This window comes from Pelecanus crispus, chromosome 2 (genome assembly GCF_030463565.1).
Source record: "Pelecanus crispus isolate bPelCri1 chromosome 2, bPelCri1.pri, whole genome shotgun sequence".
Lineage (NCBI taxonomy): Eukaryota > Metazoa > Chordata > Aves > Pelecaniformes > Pelecanidae > Pelecanus > Pelecanus crispus.
The window spans coordinates 78,565,498-78,580,343 of NC_134644.1; the positions used below are offsets into that span (position 1 = coordinate 78,565,498).

General features: G+C 40.5%; 1 protein-coding gene across 2 annotated transcripts; it reads left to right on the forward strand.

The window, feature by feature from the left end:
* The first annotated feature begins 348 nt into the window (after positions 1–348).
* SSR1 (signal sequence receptor subunit 1) lies at positions 349–11,457 on the forward strand. Of its 2 annotated transcripts, none has more exons than XM_075705379.1 (8): positions 349–424; positions 2,570–2,682; positions 4,463–4,561; positions 4,930–4,986; positions 5,804–5,880; positions 7,372–7,450; positions 8,465–8,558; positions 11,220–11,457. In XM_075705379.1, exons 1-8 carry the CDS (start codon positions 349–351, stop codon positions 11,285–11,287), a joined length of 663 nt encoding a protein of 220 aa, XP_075561494.1. In that variant the 3' UTR covers positions 11,288–11,457. The 2 variants fall into 2 exon arrangements, with proteins under 2 accessions (XP_075561494.1, XP_075561493.1); XM_075705378.1 differs by having other exon boundaries at positions 4,463–4,550; positions 4,724–4,986.
* The last annotated feature ends 3,389 nt before the right edge of the window (positions 11,458–14,846 follow it).

Here is a 14,846-nt window from a genome sequence, read left to right on the forward strand (position 1 = left end):
AGGCGGGCAGGCAGCCCCGCACATGCGCGCTGAGAGCCACGGCTCCCGCCCGCCCGCCTGCCTTTAAGCCGGAAGCGCGGGCCGGCCCTGACCGGGAAGCGGAAGTGGGGGGCGCATGCGCGCGGCGGGGCGGCGGAGGGCCGACGTGTGTTAAGCTCACGCGACCGCCCCGCCCCCCCTCCCCCCTCCCCGGCGGGGCCACGTCCGCTGCGGCGGGGGCGGGGCGGGGGCGCGGGCGGGGCGGGAGCGGCGCCGGATGGAGGCCGCCGCCATTTAGCCAGCCCGCAGCCGCAGGCGCGGAGCTGCTGTGGGGCGGGGAGGGTGCCGGGTGCTCGTTCTGCCGCCGCCATGAGGCGCCTGCCGCAGCTGCTGTTGCTCGCCCTGCTCCTCTTCCCTGCCGCCCTGCTGCGGGGAGGCGCCCGCGGCGGCCCAGGTGGGAGCGGGTGAGGGTGAGGGGAGGCGAGCGGCCGCTGCCGCCGCGGGGAGCGGCGGGTTCCCCTCAGCGATCCGGGGGTGGCGGAGCGGCTGTCACCGGGCCGGGGGAGCCCAGCGCGGCCTTCCTGCCGGAGGGAGGGAGGGAGGGAGGGAGGCGGCGGCGGGCCCTGCTCATTCATCGCCGCCCTGCGCCGGCGGCGGTGCGGGCCTCACGGCCGCCCTGCCCGTGTGGGCCGCCGGGGCCTCCCCCCTCGGCCCGGGACGGGGCTGCCGTGCCTGGTTCCGCTCCCGTGGGGCGCGGGCTCCTCCGGGCAGGGCCGGCCTCTGCTTTCCGGCGGGGCGACCCGCGCTGTGCCGCTCAAAAAAAACCCCAAAAACCTTCCAAAAAACCAACAGCCCGCTCGGGGGTGTAGGAACGGGTCCGTCTCTTCCTTCGCTGCCGCTCTCGGGCGGCGCTGGCCTCGCGGTGCCTGGTTAGCAGGCGCGCTGGCTGCCAGCCTGCCCTCCCGCCTCGTCTCGTCGTCCCCGTCCCGTCCCGTCCCCCAAAGTGTCCTTCGCATCGCCGAGCGCTGATCTCTGTTTACACGGCGGCGGTATCTGATTCACCGTCTGAAAATTGCCTCCCCACGACTAAGTCTGGAAGGGCAGGAGGGCAGCCATCTCAGCCGGCTTCTCGGCGGGCCCGCAGCGCACGCCGTGTGTTAGTTCCTTCCCGCAGCGGGCAGCTCTGCTTTCCCGCTACTGCCACATCATCAGCCCTTCTGACATCCATGAAAACGACCGTAAATTAGAGCTCTAAGAGAACGTGCTAGCGCAGTTGCTTGTGAAGAGTGCCTATACCTATCTGTTACCCTGTTCAGATACAAAGGTTTTAATTTTTTTTTTTTTTTTTAAATCTTTATTTGTAGACTTACAAGTGCACATCTTCGGCAGATAAAATCACTGCGGTTAGTCTTAGGTTAAGTATTGCACGTGGTTGAGCAAAAGTCTTCGAGTGTACCTTCTAAAGACACTGGAGAGGAAGGGTTGTATTTGCTTTTTCTAGCTCTGACTGACAATCCTGAAGTCCTTGGATATACTTGCCCTGCTCAAGGGTTCTTATTCCCCATGAAAGCTTTTAAATATTTAAGTGTGTACTCATAGCAATTAGGTCTTTTTCCAGGCTTGTGTAAATCAATCATCCATTCATTTCTACTCCTTCAGTTTTGGAAAACGTTAGGTTTATTAAAAGAAGAATGTGTGGTTTTGTGTATATGTTTTAAAAGTTCTCAGTGTAGCCCGCACGTGCTCTAAACTGCAAACAGGCAGAGCTTGGTCCTGTGGCCAATATTTGTATTAATCATATCTGCCCAGTGTTTGAGTGTATGAGGCTCGGCTCCATGAAAGCAGAGGCGATGAACTATCAGATTGTGCTTGTCTTGGAGGCTTGCTCTGGAGCCATGCTCTAGGTCAGGTTTCTTTTCTGACTAGCGTTGTGGTTCTGTTGAATATACGGATATGGTAGTATATGATATCGAGGAGGTCATATTAAAAAAGACTTTTATGTTTTAGAACTTGAATGAAAATAAGTGCAAAAATAATAACTTTTTAACTGTCTGTGAAAGTGTAGTGTTCTGGTACCAGCAGATGAAAAGCATATGCTAATTATTTATTAACTTACTAGTCTTGGAAGAAACAGTACTTACTGAATTAATTTCCTGGTAGTAGCAATGTCTTTCGATTTTCACATTTGTAATGAAAAAACAAAATTAAAACATTTTCTTACGTTGACATGTTCAAAAATTAAACAATAGCTTTTAAGGCAAGTTGGCTGCCTTCTGTGAATTTAAGCATTGCTGTGTGAATGCTGAACTTTTTGTCATCCAGCTGTAAACATCTTGGTTTTGAGCTTATTGGCACATAAATGAGTAATTCAGAGAATTATTAGAGAAGGAAAAAGGCTGAAAGCTCAACACAGACAATCATTTGAATGTGAGGTTTCTGCAACTGATGCTTCAAAATGCTGAATTTGACAGATTTTTAAGAAATTCTTCAAACATTAGTTTGAAAATTGTACTACAATGTCAGATTTCTGTTGATTAACTAGACATTAAAAAAGCTTTCTTGCATTTGCATTTTATTTTGGTAGGTTCAGGTTTATTAGTTGCAGCTCAAGATGCTACGGAAGATGAGGAAGCTGTGGAAGATACCGTAGTTGAAGATGAAGATGATGAAGCTGAAGTTGAAGAAGATGAGCCAACAGACTTGGTAATTGTACATGAATGTAACTTCATAAGTATGAATTAGACCAAAAGTGCTTGAAGCTACATAGTTTAGATATATTTAAATAGGAGTTTAATAACATTGCTATTTCCAAATAGCTGTTTCCAAGTCTCCAATTGAAGTCGCGTTCAGTTTGAAGTTTCAGAAGGATTTATCTTTTCTTTCTGAATTACCAGTTGAAAAGCCACATGGGGACGGCCTGATTTCTGACTGCCAAAACTGCAGCTCACAAAAAAGAACACCAAGTGAGAGAACCAGATTCTCATAGGAGCCCCTTGTAGTTCTTTTCTGCATCTTCTGCTGCATCTCAGTAAACCGAGAAGGACATTTGGGTATAGGACCACTTCATTCTGGCTTCTTTGGTATTGATTTTCAAGGGGCAACAGAATCTTAGCTAAGCTCTGTATTAATTGTGAAAACCTTGTTTTGCAGCCTGTTTTCACTTACTGCATTCCTAGTCTCTGACACTTGTTGCAGGGTATGCCTGTTATACCAGTGGCCATATTGCTGTTCAGGGTCGCTTGCTTCAGCTTGACAAAGTGAAATATTTTATGTAGTTACGTGATCTACTTATAGCAGTAGAGTATTAGGCTTGCTAGACACTTAGTGTACTTAAATTGGTACAAAAATTTCTCAAATTTGTGGTGTAAAATAAGAAAGTTTAGGACATTATTAGGAGGAGAAGACATGCATAATCATTCAAAAATGGCGACCTGGTAAGCTGTTCTTTGATTCTGTTAGATTTTTATTGATGTTAGTAAGTTGATGAGCTTATGGTTGACCAGCTTTGCTAAGTGGTAGGAGGTATGCTAGGTATTCGGAACTGACAGAATATTACTAAGTAACCTTTTGGATCTAGTTTGCTTTTAATAGTCTATGACTTGGGTACAAAACATTACACTTTTTAGGCAGTTTCTTTTATGTGTCACTGAAATAAAAGATACAGTTTTGCATAGCATCCTGAAGTCAAGATGCTAAGTGCTCAGCTCTGGCTCATGGCTGCCCCAGATCATGGTACATGTATGACTGATTGTAGGCTATCCACTGCTTCAAGTGGTTGTTTAAGTAGTGAAATCAAATGATCTAACTAACTCGCAAGCAATTAGTTCAGACAGTTCAAAATGGGGTCGGCCTTGTTTTTGTTGGGTGGGGGAGGTGGTGATCCCATGATCCCCATGTGGAAAATAAGCCCTTAGTGCTTGCATTTGCCAAATTAAAAAGTGAATCATCCCAAAGGTGAGCTTGAACAAGTGAATCCACAAACTTACTTAGCTCCAACAGTCCATCCCTTTCCAGGCATACATAACACTTAACTAATTAAAACTGAATAGAAAGCTTCTGTAAATCCTCCCTCTGTAGTGAAAGTAACTCTGTTTGCCTTACGGCTGCCCATCACTCTGGAAAGGCTTGTTTTCTGAATAGAAATAGCTTAGATGTGAACACTTAAGATTTAGATTCTATTCTTTTCCTTCCACCCCCAAACAGAGACCTTCCTGTTGTTTTCTGGCTATAAACCTTTCAATATAGCTAAATGCAGTTCAGATTAACCACTGTGTCAGATATAACAAGTAGACGGATAAATGCTGAAAATGATGCTAATCAAATCTAGAGGGAGAACAGACTATATGCTAATCCTGCAACAGCAGGAATTGACACTAACGCTTGCCATTGTTGCATACTTTGAGACATGGGATTCTCATGAAACAAGCATGGTCTTTGCTTCACTGTTCATTATAGGATTTTTCAAAAAAGTCTCTTGTCTTAGACAGAAGAAAAAGAAGATGACGACTTGTCAGGAGAACCTAAAGCCTCACCTAGTGCTGATACAACCATCTTATTTGTGAAAGGTGAAGGTAAGAGTCCTGTGCTAATCTACTATCTTCTTTGCTGTTGCTTAGACTTTATCAATGTATGCATAAAACAGTGAAGCTCTAAAAAAACAGAATCTGTTCTAGACACTCTCCATTTAGAAATGGGCTAGGTGTTGTGTATGAAGCTTCTAATGGTTGAATATTTTGTGTTTTAGACTTTCCAGCAAACAACATTGTAAAATTTCTGGTGGGCTTCACCAATAAGGGTACAGAGGATTTCATTGTCGAGTCTCTTGATGCTTCTTTCCGGTATCCTCAAGACTACCAGTTTTATATTCAGAACTTCACAGCTCTCCCTCTGAATACGGTAGTTCCACCACAGAGACAAGCCACGTTTGAGTACTCTTTCATCCCTGCTGAGCCTATGGGTGGTCGTCCTTTCGGACTAGTTATCAATCTCAACTACAGAGACATAAATGTAAGCCTGATGTTGTAATTCATTTTAATCTTTCTAGTTGATGTGGAAATGTCAGGAAGGAACTGCTTAGTCAAGGTACTACCTCTTCAGAAAGCAAATGCCTTTGTGGTTTTTCAGCAAATCAGTAGATGCATAAGCACAGTAAGCAACTGTCTACATGTTTCACAATAGCCCCCCATGTACACTTAGTTCTGTATATGTTAGACTTAAAAGTTACGTCAGCAGTGGAAGCTAGGTAGTGGGCTGTACTCATTTAAAAAAAGAAAAAAAAAAACAAACCCCCAAAAAACCCTAAAGCTTTCTTTAGGATAACTTACATTTCGCTGTGCTTTTCAGATTGGTTTTTGCTAGTGAACTTAACTATCAACCTGAATCCCATCTGCAAACTTGACTTTGAGCAAATAAATGGCCAGTAGTTGCAATCTGGGGGAAGACTGTTCAAAAGCATAAATGGGGATTAAAATAGGGGATTCTTTTCTCTCTTAGTGCAGGTCAAAGTTTAACAGGCTTCTGTACCTTTGTGTTTTGACTGTTCTAATAAGAACCCTTCATATGTAATATGTTATAGGAGATAACATAGTGAAGGCTAGATGTGACTTTCTTGCTAATATCAAGACACTTCTTTGTACTTGCACCAAAAAGTTTGTGTGTTTATGTGTTGAGTCAAACTTGCACTGCTTACAAACTTAATCAAGTCTTAAGTCTTGTACAGGAGTTACTACTTTCTAGAGCTTTTCCAGGAACATGGGAAAAGATAAACATTTGTGTATGTGTTCAAGAAATTAATTTAAAATGTTATGTGGAAACTTTGTTACAGGGCAATGTGTTTCAAGATGCTGTCTTCAATCAAACTGTTACAATTATTGAAAAAGAAGACGGGCTGGATGGAGAAACGTAAGGAGGCTGGAGATTAACATCTAGTTGGTATACTGGTAGAACAGGTTATTGATGGTGCCAATGAGAATAGTTCTCATCCTCATTTTATTGAATGTTAGGTCTGCTGTGTTTTGCCGATGGGGTAGCAGGCATTTGACTTGTACAACGTTGATAGACTGAAAATACAAACTTTTTCCCCAAATTAAGATCTGTATTAATACTAGGGATCTTTGGGATTGGTACTATGTCAATGAGTAGTTGAAAAATCTGCTCTGGCTCAGAGGGCTTAAGCCTGGAATAGGATCTGATGTTATACAGCTACATAGCAATTCAAAGCTGTTAAGATTTTGTTACGCTACTATGCTTTTTCCTAAGAGTTAAAGATGTCGAAGGTCCATAGTATTGGTCTGTGGTCCTACTGTGAAGAATACTCTTAACACTGGAGTGGAATTTTAAGAGAACCTGTGAGTTAAAAAAAATTCAGAAATACTTGTAGACGATGCTGAATATTTGAGTTCTCCTGCTGCAGGCAGAAATTGCCTGCTGAGCAAGCTTCCTTTTAAAAAAGGTCAACCAAAAGAAATAGCTGTTGCATTAACTCATACTTCTGAAATAGAATAGTATCAATGAAAGAACAATTGGTCATGTGAAAAGGTGTGATACTCTGATAAAGGAGCTCTAAAAAGAATTCAGATTATTAGAACCAGTTTGGGTTAATGTCCTGTGAATAAATAATTATCCTAAACCAGGGATGTTCCATTAAGTCTCTTCTGTAGTTTAACTCCATAATTTCCTTTGTCAAAAATTTGAGTTAAGATGTTCAACTTGGAATAGACTCTTTACCTGTAAACTCCTGCCTTATCCCCAGATTAATTTTAGATATGATTTGTGTTCACATCTTGCTAAGTATCGATAGGTATTTCGGATAGAATTCTTCAAAACAAACCAAAATGCACAGGTTTAAAAAATGGTTGTTTGCATAGGTAGAATTCTGACTGTGGAACACAGAGCAAGATAAGCAAAGCCTTTCAAAGCTCTGTTGCCAGTAAATTAGTATTCTAGCAGTACTTGCTTTGCAGTAGTGTGCTAAGAGCATATAAGAGATTTTTAAGGGTTTTGTAAGTGGTTGATGCTGTCACAAACATAAATACTACCTGTGACCCAACGTCTTGAAACATGATACTGCAAAAGAGTTCTTGTGGTTGCTAAATGTCAGTAATTATTTATAACAGTTTCCCAGTTTATACAGCATTTTTCAAATGTTCTGTTGTTCAGAATTAAATTTAGGATTACAGTTTCTGAAATTGAAGTCAGAATAATTACTTAATATTTGTTAGCACTTCAGTTTCAGATGCATTGGGTTTTTTTCCCACCCACCCCCTACAAAAGTTGTTGGGAAAGATCAAGTGGACATGTGGCCAAAGCTAGGCTTAGTTTCTATGCCTCTTTGTAAACTCTCTTAAACACTTAAGATTTTTAGTTAATGGTTTCTTAAACTGTTTTTTAAAGGATCTTCATGTACATGTTCCTCGCTGGACTTGGTCTGCTTGTCATTGTTGGCCTACATCAGTTACTAGAATCTAGGAAGGTGGGTAGTGTATTTTTGCCTATGTATTTGTTAATACAAGACCTTACTGATGTGAAAAGAAAGCAATTCAGTAATTGCTTCTGGCACACGATGGTACAGGTAGAACTTTAGAAGATTTACTTGTAGAACTAAGACCTTAGAGATTACTGGGAAAACCAGAGAGTTTTTAAAAAATGTTCATAATTGGAGACATTTAGATTGCTTACCTAATGCTCTTTGGGTCTGCTCTTTGGCACTGGACTGAAGTGGTTGAATTGGAAGCTTTGATATCTTCCAGTCACTGGATGCGTGCAACTACTGATAAATACATACTGGGCAGACTTTCCCATGCTCTCTCTTTCTATCTATTAGTTTAATCTAGGTCAAACTTTGGGGCTGTCTAGTCCTTTATTTAGTTCTTATCAATGCTTTGCCGTGATGTTGATCAGGGCCTTCTGGATTCTGTTTATAATGCTATAACAGCTAACGGTTTGTCTGTGTAAATGGTCTGGCAAGTAAAAGCCATTGAAAGTTCACAAGTTTCGTCTGCATGCAATGCATAGGTTACGTCTTTGAGCAGTCTGGCTTATGATACTTTTGAAGTAGCTTCCCTTGGGAAGAAGTATGGAATGATTATTGTGCTTTGAAATCTATTTTGCAAGGTGACATATGAGAATATTGTGCTAATCTGAGAAAGTATAACAAAACCGGTCATCAAAGTTTGATTAATCATCAGCCATTTTTCGTAACAGGTATAATGAACTTGCCCAGGCATGCATGAAATCTTGGTATCTTTGTGTGGAATAAGTATGGTGAGGCATGAGAAGTGGTAATGCCAAGCTTGGGTGAATAAATTGCTAATGGTAAAGATAGTTAAAGCTAAGCTACAAAGACAGCTTCATTCATTGACTAGCCTTAAGTTCATGTCTTAGTGAAATCATTGCAATTCATTAAATATAGCATTACTAGTTATTTCTAATACTTGTGCTGTCGAAGCTTTGTGGAAAGAAAAATCTTGCTTTCTTGAATTTTCAGAGGAAAAGACCAGTACAGAAAGTAGAGATGGGAACATCAAATCAGAATGATGTTGATATGAGCTGGATTCCCCAAGAAACTTTAAATCAAATAAGTAAGTAGTCTGCCTTCCACAAACTAGAGCGTAACAAACTTAGTTAATCAATTAGTTGTAACTGAATAAGTAGCTGATAACGATTTCTCAGAACAGCATACATCTCTTCTAGGGAATAAAAAATTGTCTAAAGCACCATGATTAATTATTAGACTATTACATTAGTAGCCTATTCTTGTATAGAACAAACTTCACTGGTTGACGCAATAATGACTGTCGGCGATTTTTACAATTTGTTCTGTAGACTCTTTTTCAACAGTATAAAATCTCTACCCAAAAGCTGGATCACAAAGGAGGTTTAAATAGGAGAAAATATCTGTCACCTCAAAGTTTCTGTAAGTTGTTTGGAAGTTTGCCTATAGACCAAAGTTTTAAATAAGCATTAGAAGTGTGTATTAACTAAAGCCACATCAAGACTTGGTATTAATGTCCTTCACAAGTCCAGAATGACTAAGTTCTACTTGATATCTGAAATGCCAACAATAAGCCCAATATCTGATTTCTTTAGACCATTTGCATGTTTGTGGATATTTCTAACTTCTCTTGCTGTTTCTTCTGTTTTGCTTTCCCATGGCTTCAGTGCAGAGTAGAAGAGGTGAGGCAAACTCTGGTGATCCAAAGAGTGGAAGTGTTTAATGTGTTGTCCATTTGATAATTAGGCATGGATAGAAGTACAGCTTCCTGCATGCAGTGATTGATGATGTAGCATGAGCGGTAAAAGATTACAGAACAGATGCACGCAACTACACAAAGACATTTTTTATATATAAATTTATGTTTTTGTATATTTTAAATATGTGTGTATATATTACTTCTGGTTATATTGTAGTAATGTAGTTTCAGTAGAATATTGCTGAAGTACTGTTGTCTCCTCTAACAGTTCCCAGAACCCTTTGTTTAAAATGCAGATGTGCATTTTGCCTTCCCTGCTACCTTGGTGTAGTGTCAAGCTGATGTTACATGAGGGAGGTGGAGGACTGATCATGACCAATGGCTGAGTGCATCTTGTTTCAGTGGGAAACAAACCTCAGCCTTGAGTATAATAGTTTAAGTCAGGTTTATCTTCCAGGGTCTTCCTTATCCCATGTGAACTCCTATCACCAGTAGCATTGGCTGGTGTGAGGTGAGGTAGCCTCACTTAAAACAAAGTGCATCCTAGACAAGAGAAGTGCTTTGGAAACCCTTTGCAGGAACTACCTTTACTTGAAAAATACTCCTGTTTTGATGAAATCGGCGTATTCTGAGCTTTGTTCAGTGTATAGGGGCTAGAGGCCTTAGCTCTGATACGAAGTTGTGTCAGGAGTTAATGACTTTACTTTTTTTGATTCCTTCGCCCTTTTTAACTGTACTTACATTACATAGGTATAAGGACTGGTGTTTTACTTCTGAAAATGTAAACTTTCTTGCACACTGTCTTCTGTGAGACACAAGAATGATAGTACAAAATCTAGACACAGGAATTTGAAAAGCCTCAGTCTAGCAAGAAAGGCTGAAGCTCTAAATGGTAATTTTTTCCAAGGAGCAAGCTGTCTTTAAATGGGTTCAAATCCTGGCAATGTTTGGGTCCTGTCCCCCATCCCTTTCTTAAGCTAAATAAGTATTCATAACTTAATACCTGAAGTCTAGGAAAAAGTGATGTTTCAGTTGTCCTTAATTGTTGTTTTCTTCAGGTCCAGGTTAGTTTTAATTAGAACCCTACACTAGAACCCTTTGAAATACATGGCCTTCAAGATCCTCAGAGGTTCTTGACTATTGTTGAAAGGAACTTCATACTCTACTGATTGGCCTGTAATGGCATGGTGGCTGCTGCTTTTGTTTGCCATGCTCTAAACAGTGAAATTGTTGGAGATGGTTCTGTTTAAAAAAAAAAAGTGCATTTTTAAGTCAACAGATAGACTTAGCGGTTACTTTAGCACTTTGTACAAAGTACTGTAGCTTCTCTACTATATTACAAGGATTGAAATTCTATCTATGTAAGGACCATCATTGTAAAGGACAACTATAGGCCTGTCATAAAGTCTTAATTGTAGGATGATGCTTCTGGCATCTGCTGATCATACAGCTAAAGATGTGTAGCTTCCCCATATGGTATATCTGATTACAAAGTGACATCTTCATAGTCAAGTGTGGATGCTTCCTGGAAAAGTGTGATTTTTCACAACCAAAACACTTATCTTCTGCTATTAATCTGTATGAATGTGGAACTATTTCATGCAAGGAGGGTCAATCGCATATTCTTCAGGCAGGTAAAATCAAACCAGTAATGATCAAAATAATTAACTTTCTAAAAGAGTAATTACTGAACATGAAACTTTCTGAAACAGGAGAGCATGGAGTTTCATCAGGACATGGTGTGGGGTCTGGTTTTTGGGGTTGCTTTTGGGGGGGGGTACATTTTAGTAACTGGCAAATTGAACAACCCTCACCCTGGAGTTGCATGTTACGGAATAGGAATATTTTTGTTACCGTCTATTTAGGATGCTAATAGTTAAAAAACCTTAACAAGTTTTTTGATCTGGCTTCTCTGTGGTGTTGCATTGCACTAGAAGGGCAGTTTGGCTTGTGTTTGGGAAGGAGAAAAATACATGGTCATATAACATCTAATCTGAAGTAGCTGTAGCAATTGATGTAACTATCTTTTTTCTTTTTTTTTAAATCTAGATAAAGCTTCACCAAGGAGGTTGCCCTACAAGAGGGCACAGAAGAGATCAGTGGGCTCTGATGAGTAAATGTTAACTAGTATAACGGTTGAACCTTTACTAATCTTGCCTGTTTGGTTTTTTTTGGATTGGAGTAGTGCAGAGAATCCATGTCACCATAAGGAAAATACTGCTAAACATTTGGACTGAACAGATTAACTGAATGGTGTTAATATTACTGAAAATGCACTTCTCTTTTTTTTTTTTGTTGATTGTTGGGGGGGGTGGGAGGGAGGTAGCCATTAAGATTTGTGCCTGCGTGTGTAAGCAGTTGGTCTTAACAGAACCATGTTACCTGAAATGTGCCTTTAGAGTTCTTTGTAATGCTGGCTTGTCATCTGTACACTGTCTTTTTTGAAAGATTTTTCTCCTCCCGCAAATCTGAATGTCTAGTGACAATCTGTCTTGATTGTATCATGTCTGTATCAGAATCTGTATGCATTTTTCTTTTTCAGTCAGTAACTTTATCCTCTACAGTGTGCACACACTGAAGTTCCTGTGTGTGGTCCTATTTCAGTGCCAAGGCACTGATCATCTGGATTTCTGCATAGTTTGCATTCTAAAGGCACAATTTGGTATAGCTGCTCATAGTGGTAGATACTTTGCTGCTGTTTTGATCTGGGCATGCAGTGACCTAAAAATCTGAACTTATCTGCATAGGTGTTAGGAAGACTCTTACACAGCAGCAGAACTCGTGAAGCATGGAATTTGTGTGCTGAATTGGTATTACTACATAAATTTTTTTTATACCCAACTTGTTAAATGGTTAGTTATTGAGTCGTGCCAGCAGCTTAGGTATTCTGATTATAGTGGTAGCTCTGCAATGTTTACTGAAGAAATCTTTGAATAAGCCAGAACAACTTTTCAGTAAGTTCATGGTTCTCCCACAAAAACTAGAATGTCATATGTATCAAAATGTGGACTTTTCTTAAAGCTTTACATGGGGCAAGGACTTTGCATTTACTGTACACACTTGAAACTGAATTTAAAAAACTGTTGGCTTCAAATAATCTTTTTAAATGGCAAACTACTTAATTCACCCTTTGCAGTTTTTAAATGTCAGACTTCTTTCCACTGGTCAGTACGTTGGTCTGAGTTTGTTTTGAATCACCTTGTCTTCCCTACTAGTAACACAGATGCACATCCATTATTAACTACATGTTAGTTCAGTACTAAAGCAGAAAAGCTATATGCAATCAAAATGGGCTTTTCTTTTGTGGCAGGCACAGCTTACATGATTACCAGGTACTGAGGTATTGATCCACATTCATTGCATTCAGGAATTCAACTGACAGTAAAAAGAGCAGTAAAAAGTGTCAGTTTGCTGCTGTTCAGGCATGTTGGACAAGGCTTGAATTGTTTGCATCTCAACTGCATCTCTTCCTGTGTCTGAAGGTTATCTGGAAGCTTGTTGAGCTCAGGAAGAGTCACTGATCTGAGACCTCTGTTTTCTTCTTTTCCTCCCCTTCCTGATCCCCACATGTGAAAGTGCTCTTCTAGATCTACACTTGCTCTGCAGGGACTGAGCTTCTGAGCCAATGAACACTGAGCAATACTTGCAAATGATGTCATAGCACGTTTGAAGCATCTAAGCTCTGCAGCTACCTGTACTGGCACTATTTTACTATACACTTTGCCAGAATGAACTGTGAAGATGTTCTTGACTCATCTTGATATGGAAAAGATAAGAATAGGAAAAGCAACCCCAAAGATGCTTTGTTTAACTTCCTGCTAATATAGCTAGCCCAGGCAGAATATTTTTAATAGTTAAGATTGCTGAATTGTCATACAGATCACGTAGCAAACAGTTGAATGCTACCTTCAAAGAGGTATCTCCACTCAAATTGTGTGGAGCAACTTTGCCTTTAGTGATGAGGGGTTCTGTGGTAGGTTTATGGGCTTATATTCAAGCTTGCATTGATTCAACAAAGTGTTTATGTATCAAAAGCTTTGTATACTAAAGCCCTATAGCTATTGCAGCACCTGATGTAGTGAACTTCTAAGTTCCTTCTCTTGGATTGCCTCTAACCTGACACCAAGAGATTACTTTTTTTTTTTAAGCCTTCTGGTAATAGGTAATCTTAAACTGTATACTCTAATTCTTCCCAAGATAGAAAGGTACTATTTTGAGTGGGTGATGATGAGAGCTGCTCTAGATACAGTGGTACTCCGGGGGGAAAAAAGACAAAGGATCAGAACAGAGGTTACTAACTTGTAATATCCTAGTTTTATTTGTTCTGTTAAATAGTTTAGCCCTTATTGATTGAGTTTTGGAGCAAGTTAGGCCTTTAGAAATCTTACACTGACCAGGACTTAATAGAAGCTAAAGGACTGAAGCACATACAAATGAGAAAAAAGTATTTGAAGGTTTCAGCTTTCTTCTCTGCATTCATTGGTTAACATCCAAATGCTTAAATTCTAAGCATGAAAAAAGAGAGGAGATGAAACAGTTTAGCAGCTTGCATAGGAACTAGCAATGGGAAAGTCCAGTTGTACCAAGACTGTCTGTCTGATTCACAGCTTGGCATTCACTGTGGATGGTTCATAGTAACTTTCTCAGCCAGCAGCAGTTCATAAGCACAGTGGCCAGCAGTCCACTACTTATTTCTCATGATAAATGAAGTAACAGTTTTGAATTTCTTGTTAGTTTGCTGTAGTTGAAATTCAGCAGTAACATTCCAGTGTGTAGTGGGAATTGAACTTTGGCATCCCTTAAATTATTTCTGCTGAATAAGCCAGTCCACTACACTCAGATTTCTTCAAATGGGAGAACATAGTTGTTGCTTTATCCTGTTGGTTAACAACTTTTATTTTGGTACCTGAATCTTCTACTCAATTTTTAAACACATCCAGATAGCTTAGTGTTACAGGTATGTTACTGGATATCATTATTACCATTACCTGAGTAGGGTATAGTTGCATTGACTTTAAGATGGAACAAGCAGCAATTCTGCCTATACCATGTGGTGTGTGTGTGTATATATACATATACACACACACCATATATATACCACCCTTTCCATGTGGTAGCACAAGCATTTGTATAATCTAGTATTCTTACCAGCCTAATTTTCTGCAAGCTTGCTACACTACCACACAACTGCTCATGTGAGGTTACGAGAAGAGGAACAAGGACTGTGAAAGAAGATGTGGACTAGGGTTTCTTCCTTACTAATAAAAGATGCTAAATGGTTTTAGACTGCAAATAAACTAAGGCCTTAGTGTGAAGGACCACTATTAGTTCCTTTCTCACAGCTCCTTAACTAATGCAAAAAAATTGTGAAGACTTAATGAGTCTATACTTAGGGTAAGAAAAACTGCTTTAGAGTTCAAGTCTACAGTGGTAGCAAAGCATTGATTTAGCTACACTTGAACTGCATTTGATACTTGTAGCCCTCTATGCTGTCTGCTTTGTGACAGCATGTTGTAGCTGAAAGCTCTGAATTCAGGGAAGCAGCAGGAAAGTCAAATACTAATGTAGGCTGCTTGTCCTGTTTTTCAGTGTGCCTGATGTACTGAGCAGCAGCTGAGAATCAGTTCTCTTTTCTGCTCCAAAGGAAGGACAGTACCTACCTCATAGGAGTGACAC

What these genes read in the sequence shown, in the direction of transcription:
- SSR1 (XM_075705378.1), top strand. Translation starts at nt 349, where the DNA reads ATGAGGCGCCTGCCGCAGCTGCTGTTGCTCGCCCTGCTCCTCTTCCCT. An exon ending in AAGATGAGCCAACAGACTTG is followed by an intron (nt 2,683 to 4,462) that starts GTAATTGTACAT and finishes CTCTTGTCTTAG; the next exon opens with ACAGAAGAAAAAGAAGATGA. An exon ending in CTTATTTGTGAAAGGTGAAG is followed by an intron (nt 4,551 to 4,723) that starts GTAAGAGTCCTG and finishes TTTGTGTTTTAG; the next exon opens with ACTTTCCAGCAAACAACATT.